General features: G+C 40.7%; 2 protein-coding genes across 9 annotated transcripts in view; both read left to right on the top strand.

The window, feature by feature from the left end:
* Nucleotides 1–8,836, top strand: part of LOC108894770 (uncharacterized) — a 32,668-nt gene extending 23,832 nt beyond the window's left edge. Inside the window, exons 8-11 of the mRNA XM_051069457.1 lie at nt 6,543–6,808; nt 7,175–7,291; nt 7,450–7,591; nt 8,256–8,836. Of these exons, the coding sequence (XP_050925414.1) occupies nt 6,543–6,808; nt 7,175–7,291; nt 7,450–7,591; nt 8,256–8,590 (860 nt within the window). The 3' untranslated portion in view covers nt 8,591–8,836. The remainder of the gene's footprint in view (nt 1–6,542; nt 6,809–7,174; nt 7,292–7,449; nt 7,592–8,255) is intronic.
* Nucleotides 1–26,632, top strand: part of LOC108894779 (protein NLRC3) — a 45,017-nt gene that overhangs the window by 12,779 nt on the left and 5,606 nt on the right. Inside the window, exons 1-11 of one of the 8 annotated variants that reach the window (XM_051069500.1) lie at nt 12,341–12,452; nt 12,663–12,812; nt 13,492–13,727; nt 13,950–15,738; nt 18,696–18,869; nt 19,326–19,499; nt 20,306–20,479; nt 21,266–21,439; nt 24,215–24,255; nt 25,040–25,090; nt 26,030–26,349. In XM_051069500.1, the coding sequence (XP_050925457.1) occupies nt 12,682–12,812; nt 13,492–13,727; nt 13,950–15,738; nt 18,696–18,869; nt 19,326–19,499; nt 20,306–20,479; nt 21,266–21,439; nt 24,215–24,255; nt 25,040–25,090; nt 26,030–26,349 (3,264 nt within the window). In that variant the 5' untranslated portion in view covers nt 12,341–12,452; nt 12,663–12,681. Of the gene's footprint in view, nt 1–12,340; nt 12,453–12,637; nt 12,813–13,491; nt 13,728–13,946; nt 15,739–18,695; nt 18,870–19,325; nt 19,500–20,305; nt 20,480–21,265; nt 21,440–24,214; nt 24,256–25,039; nt 25,091–26,029; nt 26,350–26,632 lie in introns of those variants that run through there. The other 7 variants (XM_018693386.2, XM_051069498.1, XM_051069499.1 and 4 more) reach the window with 7 other exon arrangements.

Genomic DNA, 26,632 nt, shown 5'->3' with positions numbered 1-26,632 from the left:
GTGAGGGGAATTGTGGAGACTGGCTGGGGGTTAGTACAAGGAATGGTGGACCATCAGATCGAGGTATGACACAGAGAACTAATATTTGATAACCAAAGGACAAAGTCACTACTCATTTTAGACAAAACATTATTGATTAGGACAGATCTGATTGATTATCAATGATTTGATTGACATGTTTTATTCTTTATTCAGGTTGAAGAACTGCTGGTTGTCAAAGATCAGCTGTTCTTCTCTGGCCTCAGCTCTGAAGTCCAACCCCTCCCATCTGAGAGAACTGGACCTGAGTGGAAACAACCTTCATGATTCAGGAGTGAAAGAGCTGTGTGGTTTTCTGCAGAGTCCAGACTGTAGACTGGAGACTCTGAGGTCAGTTCACTGTCTGTTACTGTTGGAGATCTTATATCTTTTACATAGTAGACAGAACTGCCTTAGCCCAGGATAAAATGTGCTAATGATTCTTTGAAGTCTTGTTGAAGACCGTAAAATAACTCAGAAGTTCACATAGGTATAGTTGGGGTTGTCCTTAACAGAGTTCTGTTGAAAATTTCAGCAAAGCTCTGAAGGATTTTTTTAAAAATTATGTTTGAAATATGATAAAAAATTATGAGTGGTGTAATATCATTTGAGACTTATAATTTTCTGTTATGGAAGTGGTTATATTAAAAGGGACTTATTTGGTGACGTCATGTTATTTAAGGTTTCACTGAATCATATTCAATTCTGTAATAAAACATGAGAATTTATTGCTGTAATTTGAATCTTGTGTGTCATGTTTTTTGCCACTCCAAGCACTAGTACTGTTATAGCACAAAACATGCACATCAAAATAAGGTTTTGCAGATGACAGCCTCTTTTTCTGTGTGTAAAATGATATCAGAGTAGGATTCCAGAGACATTTTACATTAGGGCTAAAGCAGCACTGTCTGGCACACTGGTAATCCTACATTTATCACTCTCATCATTTACAAGATGAGAGTGATAAATGTAGGATTACCAGTGTGCCAGTAAGCTCACTGCTATCTCAGAGTATGAAAAATAGTTTCTGTTTTCTAGTGATTACATTATTGTTATAGGAAACAGAAAATGAAAACCAAAGCAACCAGCAACCAGAAGACAGACTGACCATAGTCCAACGTGTCCGATGTGATATTGATCCTGTAGTTAGAGACTGACTGAGGTCAGCAGCAGGTTCTGAATCAGTGTTGACATGAACAGGTGTCTGAATGTTGAGCTGACATTTGGATGATGTCTGTAGAAGGCTGACATTATGATGATCCACAGTAACATTTAATTACTCATTTTAGACAAAACTTTTTATTATATGCGATAATATAGTTTATGTGTGCAATATACGTATGTTCTGTACAATCATATTTTTTAATATCTCTATTCTTCATATATAATTTATCTTTATATATATTGTTTAGTTTATTAATTCATTGCTGTTAAAAGGTAACCAGATGCAATGAAATTTTGTTCAATTGTGCACTGTCCAGTGTAGTTTTGAATGACAATAAAGACATTCTTAATTGAGTTTGAGATTTGATCTACATGTTTTATTTTTTGTTCAGATTGTGGGACTGCAGCTTGTCAAGGATCAGCTGTGATTCTCTGGTCTCAGCTCTGAAGTCCAACCCCTCCCATCTGAGAGATCTGGAGCTGAGTGGAAACAGCCTGCAGGGCTCAGATGTGAAGGAGCTGTGTGATCTTGTGGAGAGTCCAGACTGTAGACTGGAGACTCTTTGGTCAGTAGTTGGAGTCAGTCCATGCTGCTCTCATCAGTATTGTAGTTAGTGTTTGGTGAATTACTGCCCCCTCCTGGGACTTTTAGTTTTCTTCTAGTCTCAGTATACAGTTGAACTTTTGCTGAATGGTCTCAAGAACCATTTGCTGCTGTCCATCCCTTTATGCCTTTGACAGCATCGTCTGAAAGTATTAGTTTAGCTTAGGACATAGAGGAATATCGGGAGAGCATTTTTTAGATTTTATCAGGTCTCTTTCATGGTAAATGGACTGTACTTATATAGCGCTTTTCTAGTCTTTTCGACCACTCAAAGCGCTTCACACTACAGATCACATTCACCCCATTCACACACATTCATACAGCACCTCTATACAATAGTGCTTTCTAGCACAGACATACACATTCACACACCGATGACAAACATCGGAGGCATCTTGGGGTTCAGTATTTTGCCCAAGGATACTTCGGCATGTGGACTGGAGGAGCCAGGAATCGAACCACTGACTGGTGGGCGACTCCTCCTCCTGAGCCACAGCCGCCCCATGTACGTTAGCAAACTGTTAAGATACATACCATATCTACTGTACTTGAATCAGATAGCCTGTAAGAGGTTTCTACAATATGTTGACATGTCTGTCATTTTTTGTCCTTATTGCTTATTATCATATATTAGAGTTAGAGAAGTTTGTAAAGTTTGTAAATGAGCTCTTTGTCTGCTCTGGGAACAGAGACGCAGAGGAGCTAGATTGTTAAACGTGATCACAAAGTTAATTGACTAACCCCACTGATCAGACTTATTGATACAGGACTTATTGATATTCAGCTGAGACTGATCTGGGATCATCACTGTCAGGTTTAATAAAACCTTTTTTCTGTGTCTGTTCTTAAAGGGTCGATCGCAGGTTGATCAGAGCTTCCAGAGACAAAACCTGTGAGTACTGAAACACTGTCTCCTGTTCATCAACCTGTCATCAGTAACATCTGACTGTAAACTGAGCATTTGATCATTTCATCACCAAAACATTTAGAAATGACAGTTTGGTCTGAGCTCTTTTCGTAAAGAACTATAGGCTGTTTGTTTTGAGGGAATCTGGATCCTTAAAGTCTGAGCCGGTCCTGAATCTGATGGACAGAGTTTCTGAGCATATTAATGAGTCAGCTGACAGCAGTATGGACCACATGATCACCTGGATCTGGAGGAACATTAACAGACTCTGTCTGTCAGCAGAGCTGCATTATCAAAATAGTTCAATACTGCAGTTTTTCAGGAAAGACTACACCACACACCACTTGATTGAACTCTGATCATAGAGAGATTAAGAACGACTGTGTGCTGGTTAAAGCTTAGTCCTCTGCGTCTTCTGCTCCCATCAGGTGTCTCTGATGTCAAACTAGACCAAAATGACACAAAGCCAGATGCCCCAGAGAACAGCACAAAGAAGCCAGATGTCTCTGAGGACGACATAAAGAAGCCAGATGTCTCTGAGGACGACATAAAAATGCCAGATGTCTCTGAGGACGATATAAAGAAGCCAGATATCTCTGAGGACAACATAAAGACGCCGGATGTCTCTGAGAACAACATAAAGAAGCCGGATGTCTCTGAGGACAACATAAAGCTGAAGGTGAGAAAAAAAATCACTGGATCCTGATATTCTGAACAGATTTAAGGGCTCAACACACAGTAGGCAATAGTAAACAAATATTCAAAGAACTGAACAGATATCTGCTGTAGCTGTGGATGTCTTCATTCCTTTGTACAGGTGGAGAAAGAGCAATGTATAAAGTGCCTCTTTGGATCAAAATGCTAAGACAACTACTGTCTAGATTTTTGCATTGTGTGAGAGAGGAGAAGTTTTACAATTAAAAAAAACACTTCCTGAATACAGGAAGTGTACAGTGTAACCTAAATTTGTCTTGAGGATTTTAGAATCCTAACAAATTTCAGTCAGTTTGAGGTCATGATCCTGATCAATCACTTGACCGATCAACAATCTGACTTTCTGTCTGCAGGTTGATCTGTTCTGTAGTCTGAAAACATGAATGTCAGAATATCTGTTAGAAACTGTCGCTTGGTTTAACCCTTCCAAAGTTACAGTTCTCTTCGTATAAAAATCTCTCTGTGTGCTGCTCCCTCCACCACAGCTCCACAAGGAAACTCTTTCCAGGGAAACACAGAGGGAGAATTTTGTACTTAACATCTCTAACTTTGGAAAATATGTATCTGATCTGTGGATCTCTTTTTCCCTTTCTTACTTTTCACTTTTTTACTGTTTAAATCAGTGATTTCACGTCTTTTACACCTTTTGAAACACTGAAGTTAAAAGCCTGATGTATTTTTCCATGGTATAATCCTCAGTAGCCTTTCTTCACAGACTGCACAATCTGATATGTAATCTGTAAATAATTACAATGACTGTTAGTGCTCTCAGACTTCAGTTTCTCACGTGTCAGAATATTTGTTTGTTTCACTGAACTCAGGTTGTTTTTTGGTCGTCAACTAACTGATGTTGTTTCTTTCTGAATCCCAGCCTCCATCAAGCTTCAGACCTGAACTGCAAACTGACTCTGCACAAGTCTCATACAGGTAATCACACAATAAAATCACTTCACACTGTTTAAGTTAAAATTCCTTTTTTCCCCCCACAACTTTCCTTGTTTGTACATTTACATGTGATTTAAACCCTTCTTTGGGTCCATTACCCACATTCCCCTCAAAGGCACAAGGAGAGACAGAGAAAGACATGGTGACAAGGAGAGAAGAATCGAGGAAAACATGTTTTTAGAGAAATTAGTCCTTTTCTCTGAACTGTCATCTGAAGCAACATCAGTGTCTCATGACAACAGCACAGCTGGATCACAGCTGCTGGTCGGCTTCAACAGCTCTGTTGTGTCTTTTGATGGTTTGAACTTCATGCACAAACTTCCAGGGTCCAGTAATAATAAAGACGTCCACTAGCTTTTCAAAGGCCTGGGCCAAACAATCTTCTTAGGTTCATCAATGTGATTTGTCTGGTGAATTCAGACCATAGAATGATGTCTAATCTCAGGGTGGAAGAGGAACTTAACCTGTCTCTCCAAATCTGCTGCCAGTCCCCTCTATAGGGTGTTGTTTGTTTCCCAGCTCTGATAAAGATGAATTTGTGCTGGGAGGGGTGGGCCTGCTTCCTCCCATCACTTGTTGCACTGATGGTTTTAGAAATGACCTTCAGGACAGGATCATGTTGTCGTGTTGGTACATCCCCCTCTACCACTGCCTTGGAGCAGCATCTCAGGGTGTGATCAAGGGTTCCACGGTGTTGTTAAGTTGGATCCCATGGTGTGAAGGTTCAGCAAATGGTGAATCACATGTTACTGTTGCCCACACTTGCCACACTATAAGTTTGGGCTATTATACAAAATTAATTGATGTTCTTGAAGTCCTCCTTTTTGCTCCGAACCCTTTCTACAATTCTCTGGTATTCTACTATTCTACATCTCCAGACTGCTCACAGGAGCCTCCACAGGCACAGCAAAGAGTTTTGGACAATTCCTTCAGGCCCCTGGATGAAGTGTAGCTTGGTCAGTGGTGATTTTGTGATTACCTCTGTCTGCAGGTCTGATTCATCAAACTTGCCAAGATCTTTCTCTCAAGACTCATGTCAACTAAACCAATGGTACCCATTGTCCAAAACTCATGCTGCACATTTGGAAGTTCTAATCAGATTGGGCACCTGTTCATTCTGTTACTACTATTACTGTGCTTCCATTTTACACTGAGGTTTTCATGGTCTTGAACCGATCTTTGATTGTCACTGAACAGCCTTGGATATAGACCTTAGTGATGTTCAATTCAACAGTTCCCTGACCTTTAGAAGCGCCATGGAGCAGTTTTTTCATGTGTTGATCCTTATTTTGTTGTGTTGTACATGAGCACAGGGACTCACATGTACATGGGTGACAAACAGTCCTACCAATGGTTTCACACTGTTCCACTGATCTACAGATGATGGTAACACTGCAGGACTTAAGATACAGGCCTACTGTCTGTAGTGGGGATAAACTGAGCTGAGAATGTTTGTCCATTGTATTTTCCATTTGTTATTCCACACCAGTTTGTGGTGACAATAAAGTCAGCAAGGAATTCCTGCTCATGTCCAGAATATGTCCACTTCTTTTCACTATAGTGGTTTCATCTCAAGGTTTCACAGGTTGGTTGTGGTCATTCTGCCATCTGTGTCCTGCAGGTTTAGGTGTCCTGGTCCAGGTGGGTTTGGGTGTTCTTCAACTGGACTGGTGTTTGTTGTGGATAAGGAGGCAGAGCTGTTCTACAGGACCGTCCAATGGGATGAGAGCCTCCTCCAATCAGCTGGCAAGACACCTGCAGGGCCTCTGTTCAGTATCCAGTGTCCTGAGGCTGCTGTCTGTGAGCTCCACCTCCCACACTGTGAAACTAAGGATGGTAAATGAATGTTTAAAAGTTAGTCAGTAAAATTGGAAAGATCTTTATGAACGTGTAGCAGTTTGTAAAATAACTGTGTTCAGTACAATTCAAAACAAAGACAGGAAATTGTAATGGAGTTTGTTCAAAACACTAAATGTGCACATCCAGACAGATCAAATATGGGACAGGAAATAACATACAACAGGTAAAGGATGGAGGCAAACCTGCACATCCTTGTGATGATTCAGAGTTAATGACAAAAGATTAATTTGAACTCTCTGAACTCAAATGTTAAGAAATGAAGGTATGAACCTGTCAGCAGTAAAACACAGTTTAACAGCTCTGTGTTTTAACAGCTCTGTGTTTTAAAAGCGTTGCAGGTTAAAGGCCTGCTGTCTGTCGTCCACATCTCTGATGATGGACTGAGCATCTTGGAGCCTCAGGAGATCACAGACACTCATGTGGTGGTGAAGGTCCCTCACCTCTCTGTCTTTGGACTGGTCTGGGATATCTTTAAAAGATTTCTGAACATCACACTGCCAGTGGAGAGCCATGTTCTGCTGTTCCTCCGTCCCCCAAGCAGAGGGCCCAGAGTACTTGATGTATTTCTGCTGCAGAACAACATCCCTCTGTCAGAGGTAAAGCTGTCTGTCATATGTGTTTATCATAAACCTAAAATTTTATCAAACCTTCTCATGCTGAGAATTTCTGAAACTGAACATCTGGACTGGAAACCTTCACACTGCTCTGGTTTTCCTCTGTCTGCCAGTGTCATTGCTGATACTCCCACCAGGTGGCGTAAACAGTGACTAAATGAGTCCAAAATGAAACACATAGATATTTTACAGATAACCTTATACTCTCCTGTACTGGCCTCTCTAAAGTTCAGAATCAATTTTAATTTTATATTTTTTAAATTTTGGATATCCTTATTAAAGTGATCAATAACACTGACTTGACTCTTTGAGAATTAACATCAGATTTTAAATGTTCTGCTACTGAAGGTTGAGGCTCAACAAAGACGTGCTGAACACATCATGGTCTCTTCTAACTGTCGTCTGGCTATTGATCAAAGTTACAGTGTCCACTGTGAACCCGAGGACTTAGAAATACAGCCTGAGGTGAGTGCAGTCTCGCACACTTCTAATAGTTATTAACAACATGATCATGAACACAGTTTAGGTTGAATGTTGAAAATAGATTGACAGTTCACGAAAAAAAGCGCCAGATAAGCATTTTAGAACAGTTTTGTTAATGATGCTTTTCCTCTGGTTTTCAGTGTGAGCAGTTTCGCTCAAATTATGGACCAAATTACTTTCCAACCTTTGAAGTTTTCCTGACTTCAAACCCAGAGAGAGTCACTGTGATGGTCCAAGACCAGGACAAGTCAGAAATCTGGAAACGTAGTATCCATCTGACAGGTAAAGGCTTCACCCTCCTGCAGCAGCACTACACCTCATGTCAGAATAGAATAGACTGTGTGTATGTGAAGCTGTTATGCATGTTCACGGATCTTCACATTGGCTCCATTATGTATCACTCTTCATTTAGGCGTTATGTCATCTGCAGCCATGTTTTCACCACATTAACTGAGCAAAAACCTTGACTTTTCTGTGTTCCCATTTGTCATGCAGCATCTTGGGAATTTTGAGGAACTTTGAGTTATATGGTTATATGTTTTTATAAATGGGAACTTAACCATCAAACATTAACAAACCAAGGTTGATATTTGGAGTCTAAGCTCTGCCCCCATCACAGATGTTGACTGTATGGATGCATTTAAATGTGTCTTTACATTGTGGGATTCTGGGCTATCTGAGATGTAAGTTTACAGCTGTTAGAGAAAAGTGGCCAGATCTGTGGTTGTCAGTCCAAAACACTGGTTCTAGATAGCTCATGCACAATCAACAGTTTGGAGTTTTGTTGACCAAAGACAATGCTGACGTTACGCTGTAAGAAACAAGAGGCAAACCAAAGTATATTAAATTAACTTTTCTCACTTTTGGTTTCTGAACACAGGACAAGTGATTTACAGAGCAGATTGTTGGTTATTGAACAAAAGTCTTTTCCTTGGTTTCCTTCCAGGTCTAAGAGGGGAAACTGTACAAAGAACTCTCCCATCAGAGGACAGCCTCCCATCAGAGGACAGCCTCCCATCAGAGGACAGGCTGCTCTTAGTTCGGACACAGTTTATTAGCAGAGTGTCTGAATCTGTTCTAGACCAGCTTCTGGATAATCTTCTTGAGCGTGGTGTTGTCAATGATGAAGAAATGCAGTCAGTGAGGGCAAAAATCAGAGCAGACAAAGCTCGAGACTTGATCGACACAGTGCGAAGAAAAGGAACTGAGGCCAGTTCAGTTCTGATTGATGCTCTCTGTAGGGTGGATCCATGCATCTCCAGAGTGCTCAGATTAAGATGAACCAAAGACCAGAAACTGTGGAGTGGAGAAAACTCTGTTTACATTCATTACTAATCTTTAAATGAGAAGTTGTGTTATTAACGTTTGTGTTTTTAATAAGTGGACACTGATCCTTAAAGTGATTCACTCAAGTTTGGAAAAAAGGCCTCACACTGTGACCCAACAGAACTTCCATTCACTATAAAGTGCACTGCATTTACAGTCCACCATTTTATTTGTGTGTGTAAATTTATTCACTATACAGAGCCCTCATAAATTCCACAATGGAAATAAAAAGGCAGCGTTCAACATGTGTACAACTGTCTGCTAACAGACCCACAATTCAATGCTCCACATTCTATGGATGTGATCCATCCAGGGCTCTACCCTCAGATGGTCTCTCTCTTCTGCCTCAATCACTTGTGGAGTTTCTCAGGGCTCCATTTTATCTGATTTGTATGTTCTCCCTTTAGACTCTATCCTCCATTCACTGCTACACAGACACAAATATACCTTCTATTGAATCCAGCTCTGTCACATCCATCCTTAATTACCTCCTCGGATGGAAAATAACTGTCCTCAGTTGTCTGACAGTGAGACAGAGGTGATTGTTCTTGGAGTAAAATCAGTCACTTAGAGCCATCAAACATTCATACCCATATTCAGACTGAACTTTGATAACTTGATCAGCTCTGTGGTGACAGGTTGCTGTGTTCAGCTAAACTGAAGTCCATCCTCTCTCTTAACAATATTTAGACTGTTACATCACATTCATCTCCTTAATTACTGCAGCTCACTGTACCTGGGTATCTCTAGTCCTCTTTATCTGGTCTGCAGCTCATTCAGGTGGCTGCAATGAGACTCCTGACTGGTAAAAGAGGCATTACACTGGTGCTAGCATCCCTGCACTGGCTACCAACAAAAACAGGACTGAAGTTCTTCTGTTTTTAAGACCATGAATGGGCTGCCACCCCCATACATCTCAGAATCTACTCCAGCTCTATTTTGTGTTTGTGGTGGCAGTTCCAAAGCTTTGGAATAACTCTTCAGCTCTCAATCAAACATTTTCCCTCCACTGATACTTTGCAGACAAAACTCAGGACATACATGTTTTCAGTGACCTTTGGTTCCTCTTAGTGACCTTAGTATTTTAGTTTATATTTCTTATTTTTGTAGATTTTTGTATTTTCATACATTGTTTTATTCTGTTTTCTCTTTTACATTCATACACATATTTTAATGTTGCCTTGTGTTTTACCTTTGCCATTGATTGTTGTTGTTTGTGCTTTTTACTAGTACTTGTACATTTTACCACTGACGTCATTTCAGTCATTGCTATGCCTTTAAATAACAGGTTTTTGGAGTGTTTAAGTTTACAAAAAAATGAAAGCACAGGCACGCCACAGGAATGTGTCCTCAGCCCCATCCTCTACACCCTGTTTGCCCACGACTGTTTGACCTCCCACAAGGATAACTTCATCCTAAAGTTTGTGGATGACACCATAGTGAAATGACACATCACTCTAGTCGTCTTTATCTGGTCTAGGCCTCTTAGCTCCTCAGAACAGATATATTTAACTGTTCCAAAACTGAGGTTTGTGGGTCAAAGAGATTGTGTCTTTGCTGTGGCAGCTTTGTAAGCTAAGCTTTGGAATAACGTTTCTGCTCTTAATCAAATGTTCTCCCTCCACTGACACTTTAAAGACAAAACTCAGGATGCACATGTTTTCAATTGCCTTTGGTTGCTGTTAGTGGTCTTGGTATTATAGTAGTTTTTATTTCCTTTATTTTTATACATTGATGTTACTCTAGTCTTATTCTATTCTCTGTTTTAATTTCTGCATATTTTGATAATTCCTTGTATTGTATCTTTGCTATTCATTGTTGTTATTTGTGCCTTTTACTACTGATGTCATTCTAATCACTGTTATGCCTTTAAATACTTTCCTTTTCTGTGGATCTGTAGGTGGCACTGTTACGGTCCAGCCCTGTAGGCAGCACAGCTCAGCAGGTGTCGAAAACATTTATCATGCAGATTCATCATCATCATGTTTACAGTCTTAAAGAATCTAAACATTTTTTATTTTGGCAACTTCTACCACTTCTAACATTAAAACAAGTTTTCCTACAGATAGAATCTTATAACATTAGAATAATTCTGAAGAAAGTGCAATCCTGAAATGTTTCTGCATTTTAATGAAAACTTTTTTTTAAATCATCAGATCTGTGGCATCTGCTGCCGTCAGCTCAGCCAAGTTCACATTTTATGTGAAAACATAACAAATAATAAAGTGCATAAAAATTTTCTCATAAACCAGCAAACGTCATTCAACACCAACCCTAACCCTTTACCAGTATTTTAATTGTATGCTATTTTCTACTCCACCTCATTGGAAGCACTGGACTTTTCAGTGGTCTACATTTATCTTCTAGTTACTCTGCATATTTTACTAATAAAAACACTAACATTAGCACTTTTATCCATGATAATTCCTCTGATCCTGGCTGTAATGAAGTGTTTTGGACAGTAGGCGGTGGTGTTGTTTAATGGCTGACATTCAGACTAAGCCTTTAGAGCTCTCTCTTCCTTCTCTATTGGTAGACACCATGTGTATGTACGTATGCAGGTGTGACTGGTTTCATTTAATCCCTGAAGTTTATCCAAAGTATTTTCTTCTCCTTGTCAGATTATGTGACTGTATACTTTTGTTTTTCTTTATATAATTGTATAATCTGATAATAGTTTGTATCAATAGAAAAATCATACATCCTGATGTTAACTCATCTAACTTGTCATGTAATGTAAATCTCCACAGTCTAACAAAGTCTATACAGACTCATAGAGCTCATTAATCTTAGTGTAAACGGTCCCATCTGTTGAATTTGCAGTGATTTCCAGTACTTTTGTCCTTCAGTGACCTGTAGGTGCAGGAAGTACTCAGGTAGAGTACAAGTACCTGACAGTACACCAATACACCCCATTTATTGTACTTTACTTCTACTCCACTACATTTCAGAAATATATATTGTATTCTTCACTCCACTACATTTATTTAACAGCTTCAGTTACTTTTCAGATTAAAATTTAACTTTAATCATTTTGATGCTTCTGAACTTTAACTGAAGTTTCAATACTTTAACTTGGAATGGAGTGATTTTGATACTCAAATTAATGATGTGAATACTTCCTCCACCACTGTTTGTTTTACCTAAGATAACTAGCTTTATTTAGCTGCTAACTAACTAAAATAAATAGCTTTAGTTAGCTATAACGATATGCATTAAGATAACAAGAGGTTTTTCTTAGTCTGCCTCCTTGTTTGTTTTTGTGAAATGTCATCAGTCACAGCCTGATGTAGTTCACATTCAGTCCAGTTGATGGGAAATGGTGTTGGTTAACGGCAGCTAGAAACAAAATACTAAATAAACCCCAGTGATGAAATTTTTGATTATGATGATGGTTTTTCAGCATCATGATTATTGTAACACAGAGAACAGTGTCTTCCTGCAACAGAAAGTCTTTGTACCAACAGTAACATTTTTTATATATAGTACCAGTTATGTTAATCTATATTTATTTTTCTTGATGAAAGTCTGAGGACTGCAGTTGAATGAAGTGAGTAAAGTGACAGTGTGCTTCAGTTCTTTCACTCACAAGACTTTAGCAGAAAATCACCTCTAATCCTTTACATTCATATTTGTGGCATTCAAGATGAGAGAAGCTGATGTGTGTCATGCACACACTTCCTCAAGTCTAGTCATGTGATTTACAGGAATAGGAGAGAGGAGGAGCTTGGGTTAGGTAAACCAGGTACATTAAATACAGGGAGGGAACACTGACGCTAAAGTTTTACAGTTGACAGATCAGGAGGAGGAAAACAAGGTGAGTGCTGTCCAACTCTCTGACTCTGTGTGAGGTGTAAAAGGAAACAAAGATCTGTTGATTTTATGAAGTGGTTGACTCATACTATAAACGCTTTTTGTGCATGTGTTACTTCCTGTTCTGTCAGTCTCACATTATCACTTTTCAACAAACTTGTTTGTCCTCTTGTGTTTCTGAGTTCACAGTCAGCATTACTGGTTTACCTTTCAGACTGACTGAAGTTCAGAAAATGAGTGATTGTGTGGAAGAAGAGGAAGTCGGAGCACAGTCTCAATCATCTAGCTATGTGTCTATGAAGAGTGACCAGTCTGACGAAAAATGTCCAGACTTCAAAAATGAACCAGGATCCTCAGACATAAAGTAAGACACTGTTTCTACTTTGAGCAAAACAGACTGGATATGAGCAATTTGGCTCCATTGGTCATACAAGTCACTGTCTGTTAGGTAAACAAGGCAAACAATATTCCCTGAAGAGGAAACAACTCTTTTTTTGTCATTTGCACTTTACTGTGCCTGTACCTTACTCATCAGTTGATGCACACTAGGGCCTCGTGATCTGAGATAACAGCTGTTCTCAGCTGTTTGACATATTTTCACTTGTCAGGAATGTATTTCCTCAATGGCAGCGGAGCCACTGATAAAAGCTACTGATTCTGTCAGTGACAGTGGTGGTTCAGTGCAGTCAATTCACTTTGAAGATTTGTGGTAAAGATTTATTTGTACATGTAACAAACACGTGTATAAAGCACACAACCACACTGTTTAATTTGTTTCTTACACTTGGCTCTTGTGATAGAACAGACACGACCATATAAATATTTAAATGGCAAGTAATTCTCCTTAACAATCTGGAGAAATTCAAAGCTTCACAGGCCTGATTTAGTTACTCTTGCTAAGCTATGATCAGTTGCTGTTTTGGAGAATGGTTTAACAATTGGTCAGTAAGTGATTTACTGTCCAGTTATCAAGACAATGTTCTTAAAATCATATTGCTAAAATAATCTGAGACAGGTTCTTTGTTAAATGTGTTGATGTCCAGAGAGAAGAAGACGAGTCATGTTCCTGTGGAGGAGCAGGTGTCCTGCTGTGATCTGTGTCAGGATGTCCTGAAGGATCCAGTCTCTACCAGCTGTGGACACTGGTTCTGCAGACAGTGCATCACCTCATACTGGGACCAGTCTGGTCCATCAGGAGACTCCTCCTGTCCTCAGTGTGGACAAAGATCCAGATCAAGACCTGGACTGCAGACAGCCAGTCAGACCAGAACTGTACAAAGTAAGACTGAACATCTGTCTGCTAATGTCATCATTTCTGAAAGCAGGACTTGTTGTTTTCTACAGAGTCATTTGTTCTATCACACAGCTCTGACATTTAAGATTATTCTAAAGAGCACAACATGAAAAAGCTTTTCTCTGCTTGTTTTTCTGTAGCTGATGAAAAGAATCATCAAATTGTCAGATTGTCTTTAGTCTGACAGTGTTTGTTGTCTTTCAGCAGATAGTGGTCTGCAGGAGGTTTTAGATGAACATAAGATCAGTCTGAGGAGGAGATGTGAACGTGTGACTGAAGGAACTGATGGAACAGGAAGTAGAACCCTCCTCAACAGGATCTACACTGAGCTCTACATCACAGAGGGACAGAGTGAAGAGGTTAATACCCAACATGAGGTGAGGCAGCTGGAGACAGCTTCCAAGAAGAAGACCCTCCATGACACTCCAATCAGGTGCCAGGACATCTTTAAAGCCTTACCTGACCAACAGAGACACATCAGAGTGGTTCTGACCAACGGCGTCGCTGGTGTTGGAAAAACCTTCTCAGTGCAGAAGTTCACTCTGGACTGGGCAGAGGGCTTGGAAAACCAAGATGTCAGTCTGCTGGTTCTGCTTTCGTTCAGAGAGCTGAACCTGATCAGAGATGAGCAGTACAGTCTTCTCACGCTGCTCCATGTTTTCCATCCAACATTACAGAAGGTCACAGCAGAGAAGCTGGCTGTCTGTAAAGTTCTGTTCATCTTTGACGGCCTGGATGAAAGCAGACTTTCACTGGATTTCAACAACAGGAAGGTTGTGTCTGACGTCACACAGAAGTCATCAGTCAACGAGCTGCTGACAAACCTCATCCAGGGGAATCTGCTTCCCTCGGCTCTGGTCTGGATAACTTCCAGACCTGCAGTGGCCAATCAGATCCCTCCTTCATGTGTTGACAGGGTAACAGAAGTACGAGGCTTCACTGACCCACAGAAGGAGGAGTACTTCAGGAGGAGATCCAGTGATGAAGAGCTGTCCAACAGAACCATCTCACACATCAAGACCTCCAGGAGCCTCCACATCATGTGTCGAGTCCCAGTCTTCTGCTGGATCACTGCTACAGTTCTGGAGCACATGTTGACTACAGAGCAGAGAGGAGAGTTGCCCAAGACCATGACTGACCTGTACTCACACTTCCTGCTGGTTCAGACAAAGAGGAAGAAAGATAAGTATGGTGTGGGACATGAGATGAGTCCACAGGAGCTGACGGAGGCTGACAGGGAAGTTCTTCTGAAGCTGGGGAGGCTGGCGTTTGAACATCTGGAGAAAGGAAACATCATGTTCTACCAAGAAGACCTGGAGCAGTGTGGTCTTGATGTGACAGAGGCCTTGGTGTACTCAGGAGTTTGTACAGAGATCTTCAAAAGAGAGAGTGTGATCTTCCAGAAAACAGTCTACTGCTTTGTTCATCTGAGCGTTCAGGAGTTTCTGGCTGCAGTCTACATGTTCCACTGTTTCACCAACAGGAAGACACAGGTACTGAAGAAGTTTCTGGGAAAAAAATATGTTGTTTCAACCCTGGATGACTTCCTGAGGAGAGCAGTAAAAAAATCCCTGAGGAGCAAAAATGGCCACCTGGACCTGTTTGTTCGCTTCCTTCATGGCCTCTCTCTGGAGTCCAACCAGAGAGTCTTAGGAGACCTGCTAGGTCATACAGAGAACAGTCCAGAAATCATCCAGAGAGTCATCAACAACCTGAAAGAGATGGACATGTACAGTGTCTCCCCTGACAGAAGCATCAACATCTTCCACTGTCTGATGGAGATGAACGACCACTCAGTTCATCAGGAGATCCAAGAGTTCCTGAAGTCAGAGAACAGATCAGAGAAGGAACTCTCTGTGATCCAGTGTTCAGCTCTGGCCTACATGCTGCAGATGTCAGAGGAGGTTCTGGATGAGCTGGACCTGGAGAAGTACAACACAACAGGGGAGGGACGACGGAGACTGATCCCAGCTGTGAGGAACTGTAGAAAAGCTCGGTGAGTCCAGACACGATCATTAACATCATCAATCAGTAGATTAGATCAGTAGTTCACAAAAAAATCAAACAAATTCAGATCCACACAGTGTTAAATTATTCTTATCTTCTAAGTGTCACACCACATTACAGGTCATTGAGTTTTTTGTTCTTGAGGTAATTTTCATTTGGTTGTGTTTATTGCTTCTAAGTCAGTAAAAACAGCCTTTTCTGTTTATTTGTAATTGATTGACAGATTATTCCTTTATTTGTTTACCTTCAATCTAATGTTGTTTTGAGTCTTTCTGGTTTCATGCAAACCTGATAAGACAAATTAATGGGGAACTCCACAGATCTTACACTACAGTTTGTTTTCAGGTGTTGGGGAATATGACTTTAAATGACTAAACAGTAGTAAGAAACCATTAGTGTCTCTGAAGGAACTGTGTGAAGTCTGATAAATGTCCTCAGGTGATGTCACCTGAGTCAAGACTGGTCAGGTTGAAGACTCCAAGTTAGAAAAGTAAAGTACTCTGGGGGTGTGGAGTTAGAGAGGTGAACTTACCAGACCCCTGTGGTCCCCCCTTAGCTCTGCTGCAGGCTCTGGTATCCATATCATCAACCTCCATAATCTAACACCCAGCTTTTGGTAGTTGAGTTGCATAGTGGGTAATGTAGGCACCAGGTTTTTAAAAAGAAAGAAAAATGTGTAAAATTAAAAAGATGATCTCTCTGGTTCAACTGCATCAATGTCATGTTTTGGAACTGTCCATTGTGATGGTGTTACAGGAGTGCAGTAATAAATCTGCGAAGGACTGTATTAAGGACTTTTGTGACAAGCAGAATTTTTGAGACAACAGACAGCAGTAGGCTCTGACTGATTGCTTGATCATCCAGTCTGCATAAGTTTTGTGGACTTGGAGAAGGTTGTTCCTTGTCTCTAGTTCTGTTTGTGATATCCATGGACAGATCTTGATCAGCCAAGCTGAGAAGTGTCCAGTTTGGGAAACTCAGAATTGCATCTCTACCCTTTGCAGATTAGGTGGCTCTGTTGGCTTCATCAGACTATGACCTCAAGCGCACACTGGGACAGGGTCAGCACCTCCTCTGAGGCCATGGTAAAAAGGCTGGATAAAGGGTCCATTACTCCCTCTGGATTTGGGGGGTCAGTTGCTGCCACAAGCGAATGAGTTTCATTGTTTCAGGATTTTGTTCACAAGTGAGGGTAGGATGAAATGGGAGATCAACAGGCAGATTGGAGAAGCATCAGCAGTAATGCGTATTTTGTAGCAGTCTGCTGTGCTGAAAAGGGAGCTGAGTCAGAAGCTGAATCTGGCATTTTACCTATGGTCATGACCTTTGGGTAGTGACTGAAAGAACCGGATTACAGATGCAAGCTGCTGAAAAGAGTTTCCTCCATCGAGTGTCTGGGCTCAGCATTAGAGACAGGGTGAGAAGCTGGGAACTGACATTCTGCTGGCATCTGATTAGGATGCCTCCTAGACACCTTCCTTCGAAGGTTTTCCAGGCATGTCCAGCTGGGTCTCTAGAGGGATTACGTGTCCTATCTGGCCTGGGAACACCTCAGGAACTCCTAGGAGGAGCTGGAAAATGTTGCTGGGGAGAGGGACGTCTGGAATGTCATGAGAAAATGGATGGATAGATGGATGGATGGATGGATGGATGCATGGATGCATGGATGCATGGATGGATGGGTGGATGGATGCATGGATGGATGGATGGATGGATGGATGCATGGATGGATGGATGGATGGATGGATGGATGCATGGATGGATGGATGGATGGATGGATAACCGTATTTTACAGTGAAAGTAAATTTATAATCCAGAGGTTCTGCAAGATGTTTTGTAAAGTTTTTATAAGATCTGTATCATCTTCCAAAGATCTACTACTAAGAGCTACTGTGGGAACAACAAACACTTCGGGGATAATGGTTGTGGCGGAGGCTCAAAATTAGTAAACTGGCTTCTCTGATTTGTGATCACGAAGTGTGCGTCGGTCAGAACGCATCCAAACTTCCCCCAAGACTTAGATAAAAATGATGAAGGAGACAATCAATCCTTTTCTGGCACTTTAATCCAGTGTTGACAACATACCTAGATGTATTAAAGAGGTGTGTGGTTATGTGTGTGTGTGGTTCTGAAATAAAACAAACAATAACAGCTATTATTATACTTGACTATAACATACTATGATTATGTCTAATATTTAACTGACAACAATGGAAATGAACAGTGGCATAAATATAACTTAAATGACTGTTTAAACCATCAGAGTTAACAGCTAACACTGCTAGAAATATTATTTATAGCACCAGATATAACCAAACCAGTAAACAAATGAACAAATAAAATATACAACAATGTAATTAGATCCAGCAAATAACAATCCAACTCACGTTTCTCTGGACGCACACTGAATAACAAACGGCAGCTCAAACGATACAAAGTAGCAGACTCAACTTCTGCTGCCGGCAATACACACGTCTCGCTATCGTCAGTCTCTTCGTCCCTCTCTCACAAAACAGCGGCACTCAGCCCGATTGTGCGCAATAGCTCCCCTAGTGGCTGGATCCGGTTAAGTCACCTGCTCTGTCGTGCAGCCTTCAGAACAATGGTTAATGCTGCAGAATGATGTAACAGCTGCACATGTAGAGAAAAGTCATCAAATAAGTGAAGTGACTCATTAATGTAATTTACCAAAATTATCTCTGTAGAGTCTGCAGACATTGACATCAGCTTCCATAAACTGCTGGTCACACCAGACCAAGAGTGAAGATGAGCTTTATTGCTTATTAAACTTCTCATATTTAAGAGTGATTATTTTTTATTCCAATTCTCTTACTGATATCTCAGTAACTAAATTTGGTGCAAACATTCACTTGGATTCAAGAATGGACTTTTACAATTTAAATCTGATTTTATTCTGATACATTTTATATTTTTCTCTAATCACAGATTTAATAACTGTGGACTCTCAGAGACTCACTGTGAAGTTGTGGCCTCAGCTCTGAAGTCCAACCCCTCCCATCTGAGAGAACTGGACCTGAGTCTCAACGAGCTGCAGGATTCAGGAGTGAAGATACTGTCCACTGGACTGGAGAGTCCAAACTGTAGACTGGAGACTCTGGGGTCAGTTCACTGTTTTTGTGTATATTAAATTCAAATCTTTAAAGTTTCAGTTTTTCATTGGTTCATATATTTTAGTGATTTCTATGTGAGGATTTAAAACATCAGCTGGTGAAGAGAAAAGACTGTTGTCATTACTAGAAGAAGCAGGAGGTCTTCTGTCTGCTCAGCCTGAGTTTGTATAGATGGAGCCTGTGGTGGAGCTGCAGAGTTTAAGAGCTGAAGTCACTACGTCTTTATTGAAGCAGCAGCATGTTGTCATTAATATTAATGAGAGCTGTTTTTCTCTTTGTGTCTCTAACTGTTTTTAAGCTGCATCCTGTTGGTTCAGGTGTTTGGAGTTTCCAGTTTCTAAACTTGTTCATTCTAAACCTTCAGCTCTGAACAGATGATGAAACATTGAATGGATTCAAGCAGGACCTTTGTCTCCTAAACTCACATCTTTTATTCTTTATTCAGGTTGAAGAACTGCAGTTTGTCGGAGATCAGCTGTTCTTCTCTGGTCTCAGCTCTGAAGTCCAACCCCTCCCATCTGAGAGATCTGGATCTTGGAAACAACAACCTACAGGATTCAGGAGTGAAGGAGCTGTGTGGTTTTCTGCAGAGTCCAGACTGTAGACTGGAGACTCTGGGGTCAGACTCCATATTTTATTTCTGTGCTGAGATGAATATGATTTGAAGGTTGTGTTGACTCTAACCTGCAGACATCAGGCTCATATTATACTGATCCACACTGAGGATCTTAATGGTAAAGTCTGTTTTCTTCTTCTGTGGTTTAGTCCAGTAACTTCATGATATTTTAAAATAACAACAAAAACACTTTGAATCAATCAGACAACAACAAATGTATAATCAATAACTGATGGTTCCAACACTTTTACAAAGCTCTGTAATGTTTGTACTGATTGAAATATTCAGAATAACGAGTTCTGTTTCTGTTTGTTTAAACACTTTAAAGAAGTTTTCCCAGGTTAAATATTTGAAGTTTCAGTTCAGCAGGTTTTTTGTCTCTGTTGTTCCATAAACCAGTTAATTTGATATATATTTCTATAAATGTGTTGACATTTCTCCAAAGTTCAGTCTGATATGTTTGTTCTCTTTGAAAACTTGAGGATCTTTAGTTGAATCTCAGATAAATGTGTCTGCTCATCCTGAGTTTGTATAGATGGAGCCTGTGGTGGAGCTGCAGAGTTTAAGAGCTGAAGTCACTACGTCTTTATTGAAGCAGCAGCATGTTGTCATTAATATTAATGAGAACTGTTTTTCTTTTTCTGTCTCTGACTGTTTTTAACCTGCATTCTGTTGGTTCAGGTGTTTGGAGTTTCCAGTTTCTAAACTTGTTCATTCTAAACCTTCAGCTCTGAACAGATGATGAAACATTGAATGGATTCAAGCAGGAACTTTGTCTCCTAAACTCACATCTTTAATTCTTTATTCAGGTTGTGGCGCTGCAGTTTGTCAGAGATCAGCTGTTCTTCTCTGGCCTCAGCTCTGAAGTCCAACCCCTCCCATTTGAGATACCTGGCACTGAGTTACAACTACCTATATGATTCAGGAGTGAAGGAGCTGTGTGGTTTTCTGCAGAGTCCAGACTGTAGACTGGAGACTCTGGGGTCAGTTCACTGTCTGTTACTGTTGAAGATCATATATCTTTAATCCACAACTGAACCTCATTTAGCTTCATTTATTGTCAGTTGTTCTGATGTCAGACCGAGAATTATTAAATTTTCATCCATTTCAGTCAGTTGTCATCAATGATGTCTGTTCGCTTTAATCAAACCTTCACAACTCACACACTTGTATTTCTCACAGTCAGAGGACTAATGTTTTCGAGTGACAGTTTTTATCACAGCAACATACAGAGCATCCAGTTCCTCCTCTTCTTTTTCTTCTTTTTCTTCTTACTATTATTATGCACTTGTCTGTATGTGACATTTCTGCTGAGCATTTTCCAAAGTATTCCATTAAATCATCTGTAATTTGGGATTAAAACAGTTTGTGTTGAGTTTAATCTGTGTTTAGTTTTGGATTTCCTGAGCTGATCTGCAGGACAGAGACCAGGACCAAGACCTTTGTTACTGGATCAGGACCGGATATTTAAAGTTTGAATCAATCAAAGTATTATAGGAAGTTTTTAGTCCAATGTGTCCGATGTGATATTGATCCTGTAGTTAGAGACTGACTGAGGTCAGCAGCAGGTTCTGAATCAGTGTTGACATGAACAGGTGTCTGAATGTTGAGCTGACATTTGGATGATGTCTGTAGAAAGCTGACATTATGATGATCCACAATAACAGAAGGACAAAGTCACTCTACTCATTTTAGACTAAACATCATTGATTAGGACAGATCTGATTGATTATCAATGATTTGATCTACATCTTTTATTCTTTATTCAGATTGTGGTGCTGCAGTTTGTCAGAGATCAGCTGTTCTTCTCTGGTCTCAGCTCTGAAGTCCAACCCCTCCCATCTGAGAGATCTGGACCTGAGTGGAAACAACCTGCAGGACTCAGATGTAAAGGAGCTGTGTGATCTTGTGGAGAGTCCGGACTGGACACTGGAGACTTTGAGGTCAGTAGTTGGAGTCAGTCCATGCTGCTTTCATCAGTATTGTAGGTAGTTTTTGGTGAATTAGTGCCCCTCCTGGGACTGTTAGTTATATTTTAGTTTAACATGAACTTTGACGCAGAACAGAAAGTCAGTTGTTTTAGTGTCAGTATGCAGCCACATTTTTGCTGAATGGTTTCAACAACCATCTGCTGCCTTCAGTCCTTCTCTTTCTGTCTTTGACAGCATCGTCTGTGAGTATTAGTTTGGCTCAGGACAGAGAACAACATCTGAAGAGTGTTTTTGAGAAGTATGTTTTATAACACCTCTGTCCTGTATGTTAGTAAACTGTTAGACACAGTCGACTGTAGTTAATTAGACAGCTTGAGAGAGGTATCTACAATATGTCAGTGTTTCATTCTCAGTTATTGTGTTCATTGGTTAAAATCATATGTCAGAGTTAGAGAAGTTTGTACAGGAAGAAAGAGAGAACAGTCAGCCAATCAGATAATTAATCAATCAATAATCAGGAGTTCGTCAGGAACACCATCAGTCTGTCTTCTGAAGCCAGATGAATGTTAGTCAGCTTAGTTTGGGCTTAACTCTGGTTTTTCAGTCTGACACTGTCTCACTTTGTGGTTTGGTACAATATGTAATAATCAACATGATAATCTTAACCTGCTCTGAATCAGGATCAATTCAATGCGTCACATCAAACTCAAGAAACAACCAATCAACTCACTGTCTGTGTAGGTTCTCAGTTATCCAGGTCATGGTAGTCTTAAGTGCTGAAGTTGAAGGCAACTGGACTCCTTTTAAGTTTCTTGACGACATTTCACCTCTCATCGGAAAGGCTTCCTCAGTTCTAGAGACTGGTTGGGCAGTCCCAGGTATTTAACCTCTCGGGGGTGGTCTGGGAGTCGTTAACACACCCTGTTATTATGTGAGTCGTTAGGGTGCCATGGCTTGAGGTGTGAATGGGGGTTAAATCGCCTGGGTAAGGATCTCAAGACTGTGTTGTAGGTTACTGATAGTTGGTGTCGTAAGCCACCACCACTGTTTAAAGATGGACGTTCCAGATGGACATAGATGGCCTCTTTTACTCCTCTCTCAAAACATCTGTCCTCTCTAAAATGTGAACATAATTGTCCTCAAAGGAATGTCCTTTCTCCTTTAGATGTACATCCTGATGAGTTGGCTTTCCTGTGTTGTGCCATGCACTTGTGGAGTGATTGTTTGGATTCACCTCTGTACAGGTCTGAATATTCCTCACTGTATTGCACAGCATACACAAGATTACTCAACTTGTGCTTGGGATTTTGTCCTTGGGGTTTTTTGTCCTTGGGATGAACCGGTTTCTGTCTAAGGGTCTTGCCGGGTCTGAAGTGCACTGGGATGTTGTGTTGTCCGACAGTCGTGGCAAGACTGTCTGAGAAATACTAATTCAAACCCTGAGATCTCTTTTCAGTTGGACATGCTTGGGAAGTCTCCAAAGGAAGGCACCCAAAAGGCTTCCTTACCAGATGCGAAAAAACACCTCAGCTGGCTTGTTCAACATGAAGGATCAGCCTGTCTCTAAGGCTGAGACTAGACACCCTACAGAGGAAACTAATTTCTGCCATTTGTATCCGCAATCTTGTTGTTTCGATCACTACCCGAAGCTCATGACCAGAGGTGAGAATTGGAATGTAGATCAACTGCTAATCAAAAGCTTTGCCTTTTGGCTGTGGTCTCTGTCACTTGGGGTAGAAACTCACCCTTAACCCAGAAGGAGCAAATCTCTTTGCAAACCCAAGTTTTTGCTTCCACAACTGCTAAAGCTGTAGCCATTCTTGCCTACCGGTACCTGTCCACTGCTTCAGGAGACCCCTTGGCCAACCATGCCCAGAAGGTTTCCTTCTTCAGCCTGACAGCTTCCCACACGGCTGGTGTCACCAGCTGGGTCTTGAGTTGCCACCTCAACAAGTACCAACTACCTTTTGACGACAGGCCTAAGTACACTTATGAACTCCATTTTGCCCAAACATGGTGTTTGTTATGGCCAATCCACGACTAGAACATAACTCCAAAAAAGAAGAGAGAGAGAGTTTAGCTCTTGTCAGGGAGTTGTAGAGATGAGTCCAACTATATCTATTTTTTTCAGCTCCAACTCCTGCACCAGCTCAGGTTCCTTCCTCACCAGAGAAGAGACAATCCTTGTCCCTAGAACCAGTCTGCACTACTAGGCATCAGCATGCCTGGATCCCTGCCTTTGTCTGCTGCCTAGCCAACAAAGTACCTGACCCCAATGCCTATCCACAGTGGGTGGTAGGTCCACAAGGTGGCAGTTCCATGTTATGCATTTGGGCTGACCCTGACTGGGCCCCATGGTTTCAAGCCCAGCCACCAGACGCTTGCCAGCAAGCTTTCCTCCCAGGTCTGGCCCCAGGAGGGGACCACAGTATCCTGCAGGCAAGATAACTCAGTTCCGATTTTGCATTTTCATTGGGTGCTGTGAAACACTCATCCCTTCCCTGGGACCAACTTGCCTTGGGAGATCACACCAGGGGTTATTGCCCCCAACAATACAGCTTCCACTTCAAAACAGCAATGAGTTTTGTACCTTTAGTTTTCTAGACATATGATTGGTTGACAGGCTTGTTGATTCATTTTGATCTGACCCTTTAATCCTATCCTAGTCCAGGAATCAATTAATATTCAGCTGACGGAGACTGATCTGGGATTATCACTGTTATTAACTCAGATAAAACTGGATTATTTTCTACTTTGGAACTGTTGTGGTTGTGTTTTTTCTTTCAGGGTCGGCAACAGGGTGATTAAAGCTCCCAGGAATAAAACTTGTGAGTATTTAAATAGTGTTTCCTGTTCATCAGGCTTTTGTCAAAATCTGTAAAATGAACATTCATTTTGGTCTGAGGTTTCTAAAACATCACTCATTTGTTAAAGAACTACAGGGCATGTGCTTTGAGGGAATCTGGATTCTTAAAGTCTGAACAGGTCCTGAATTTGATGTACAAAAGCATATTAATGTGTCAGTTGACAGCAGTATCAACCACATGATCACCTGGATCTGGAGGAAGATCTGGGAAGTGTCTCAGAAATTCATGGGCCTGAACGGGTGAGAAGTCTCTGTAGATGGGAACAGGGGTCAGACAGAGTTTGAACATAAACAACTGAGGCAGCCATCGTGACATCATGAACATGAGGTCAAATCTAAGTATTCATGAAGAACATGGTTTATGAACAGTGAGTTGATAATGACAAAGACGATCTCAGCTCCATTTGTTTCTGTCTCACACTGCCTGTAAAATCTTCGTTAATGAAAATCCTGCTGCCTTCGGATTTTCTCTCTCTTCACAGTTGACCGTGGCCTGTTGACTTGCTCTTCAAATGCTCTGTTGTATATTCAGCTGTACATTCAACTGTTTTGGAATCAAACTGTAATTTATTGGCAGTTGACTGCAGGGAGCACAATTAGAGGATTAGAAAAACACATACAGTCAAAATTGTTAGAAAGTCAAAATTTAGTCAGAATGAAGCTGATGTTTATTTTTTTCTATAAAACTGTTTAAAAATATACATAATACATTAATTTTAATCAAAGGATTTTCTAAATATTCTCAGTAAGTGCTACAGAAGAAGATTTGTGCTCAGAGAATCCATCATTGGCAAATGGTAAGAAAAAGAGCTGACAGGTCGTTTTGATTGGGTGTGCATTTAAAGGTCCAGTGTGTAACATTTGCAGGGATCTATTGTCAGGAAAGGAATATAATATACAAATATATGTTTTCATCAGTGTATGATCACCTAAAACTAATCATCAGTGTGTTTTTGTTCACTTAGAATGAGCAGTTTATATCTCTTCTATGGAGTCCACCATGTTTCTACATTAGCCATAAACAGACAAACTGAACTAAACAGTGGCTCTATACAGGGGCTGTCTGCATACTACTAATAATAAACAAACCTGCAGGAGATGAGGGAGAGTTCAGGGGACAGGTAATTAACATTCTCACCACTAGATGCCGCTAAATCCCACACACTGCTTTAAGTTATGATTGTGCCAATAATGACCTCTGTGTTGGAGGGAATGTATGTGTTGTTTAAAAAAAAACTGACTTTAAGCCAAAGCATTGATGCAGGTCAGTGACCTAAAAGCTTTAAATAAGCCCAGCTGCATCCTTGTGTCAATGCAACTGATTAGAGAACAAGACACTGATACATAAATCAAATGAACTGCTGACATGGAGGAAAAGCTCATGATCATTCTCTAGATGTGACTTTCTACAGTTCAGCTGCTGTGTATCAGAGCTTATTTACAAAAACAACAGGTGGCTGCAGCTGCTGAATTTCACTGAATAAAGGCAGCTACAGACAGTTAGCATATCCACATTAGAGACTACGCTGACTCAGAAGCAGGTATCTGGACACATCTGCTCAGGTTGATCCACAGCCAATAGAAAACCAGGAGAGTCTGCGGGGAAAGTGATGACAGGAGGCTTTGAGCTGCTGCTGTTGGACTCACATTCTCTGACTTTGTCTCTGACTCAGATCTGATGAGGAGACAAACAGTGAACTCTGATTTCTGTTGTCTGCTGTGTCTTCCCCCATCAGGTTGCTCTGACATCAAACTGGATCTAAACACAGCAGACACAGAACTGGATGAGACTGAGGACAACACAAAGAAGCTGCATGTCTCTGAGGATGATACTACGAAACTGGATGTTTCTGGGGAAGACGTAGAGAATTTGGATGTCACTGAAGATGACACAAATAAGCTGGATGTCTCTGAGGACAACACAAAGAAGTTGGATGTTTCTGAGGAAGATAAAAAGAATCTGAATGTCACTGAGGTTGACACAAAGACACTGGCTGTCTCTGAGGATGACACAAAGAAGCTAGAGGTCTCTGAGAATGACACAAAGCTGAGTAAGGTGAGAGAAAAAACATTGCATCTTGACAGATTTTAGAGCTCAGCACACACAATGGAATGGAAAACAAATATTCAGAGAGATGGACAAATAGTTGAACAAATATCTGCATCTTGGGACATCTTCATCCCTTTCTACAAGTGGAGAAATGGAGATGCATAAGTGCCTCTTTTGATCAAAAAACTGAACCGTCTATTGCATAGATTTTTTTAATTGTATGTCAGATGAGGAGTTTCTGAATAGTCTGACATTTCACTTCCTTCATCTGGACAAATTTCTGTCAGTT

This window comes from Lates calcarifer, unplaced genomic scaffold (assembly GCF_001640805.2).
Source record: "Lates calcarifer isolate ASB-BC8 unplaced genomic scaffold, TLL_Latcal_v3 scaffold_20_43, whole genome shotgun sequence".
In the NCBI taxonomy this organism is placed as follows: domain Eukaryota; kingdom Metazoa; phylum Chordata; class Actinopteri; family Centropomidae; genus Lates; species Lates calcarifer.
This window is presented reverse-complemented; position numbering and strand designations above follow the sequence as displayed.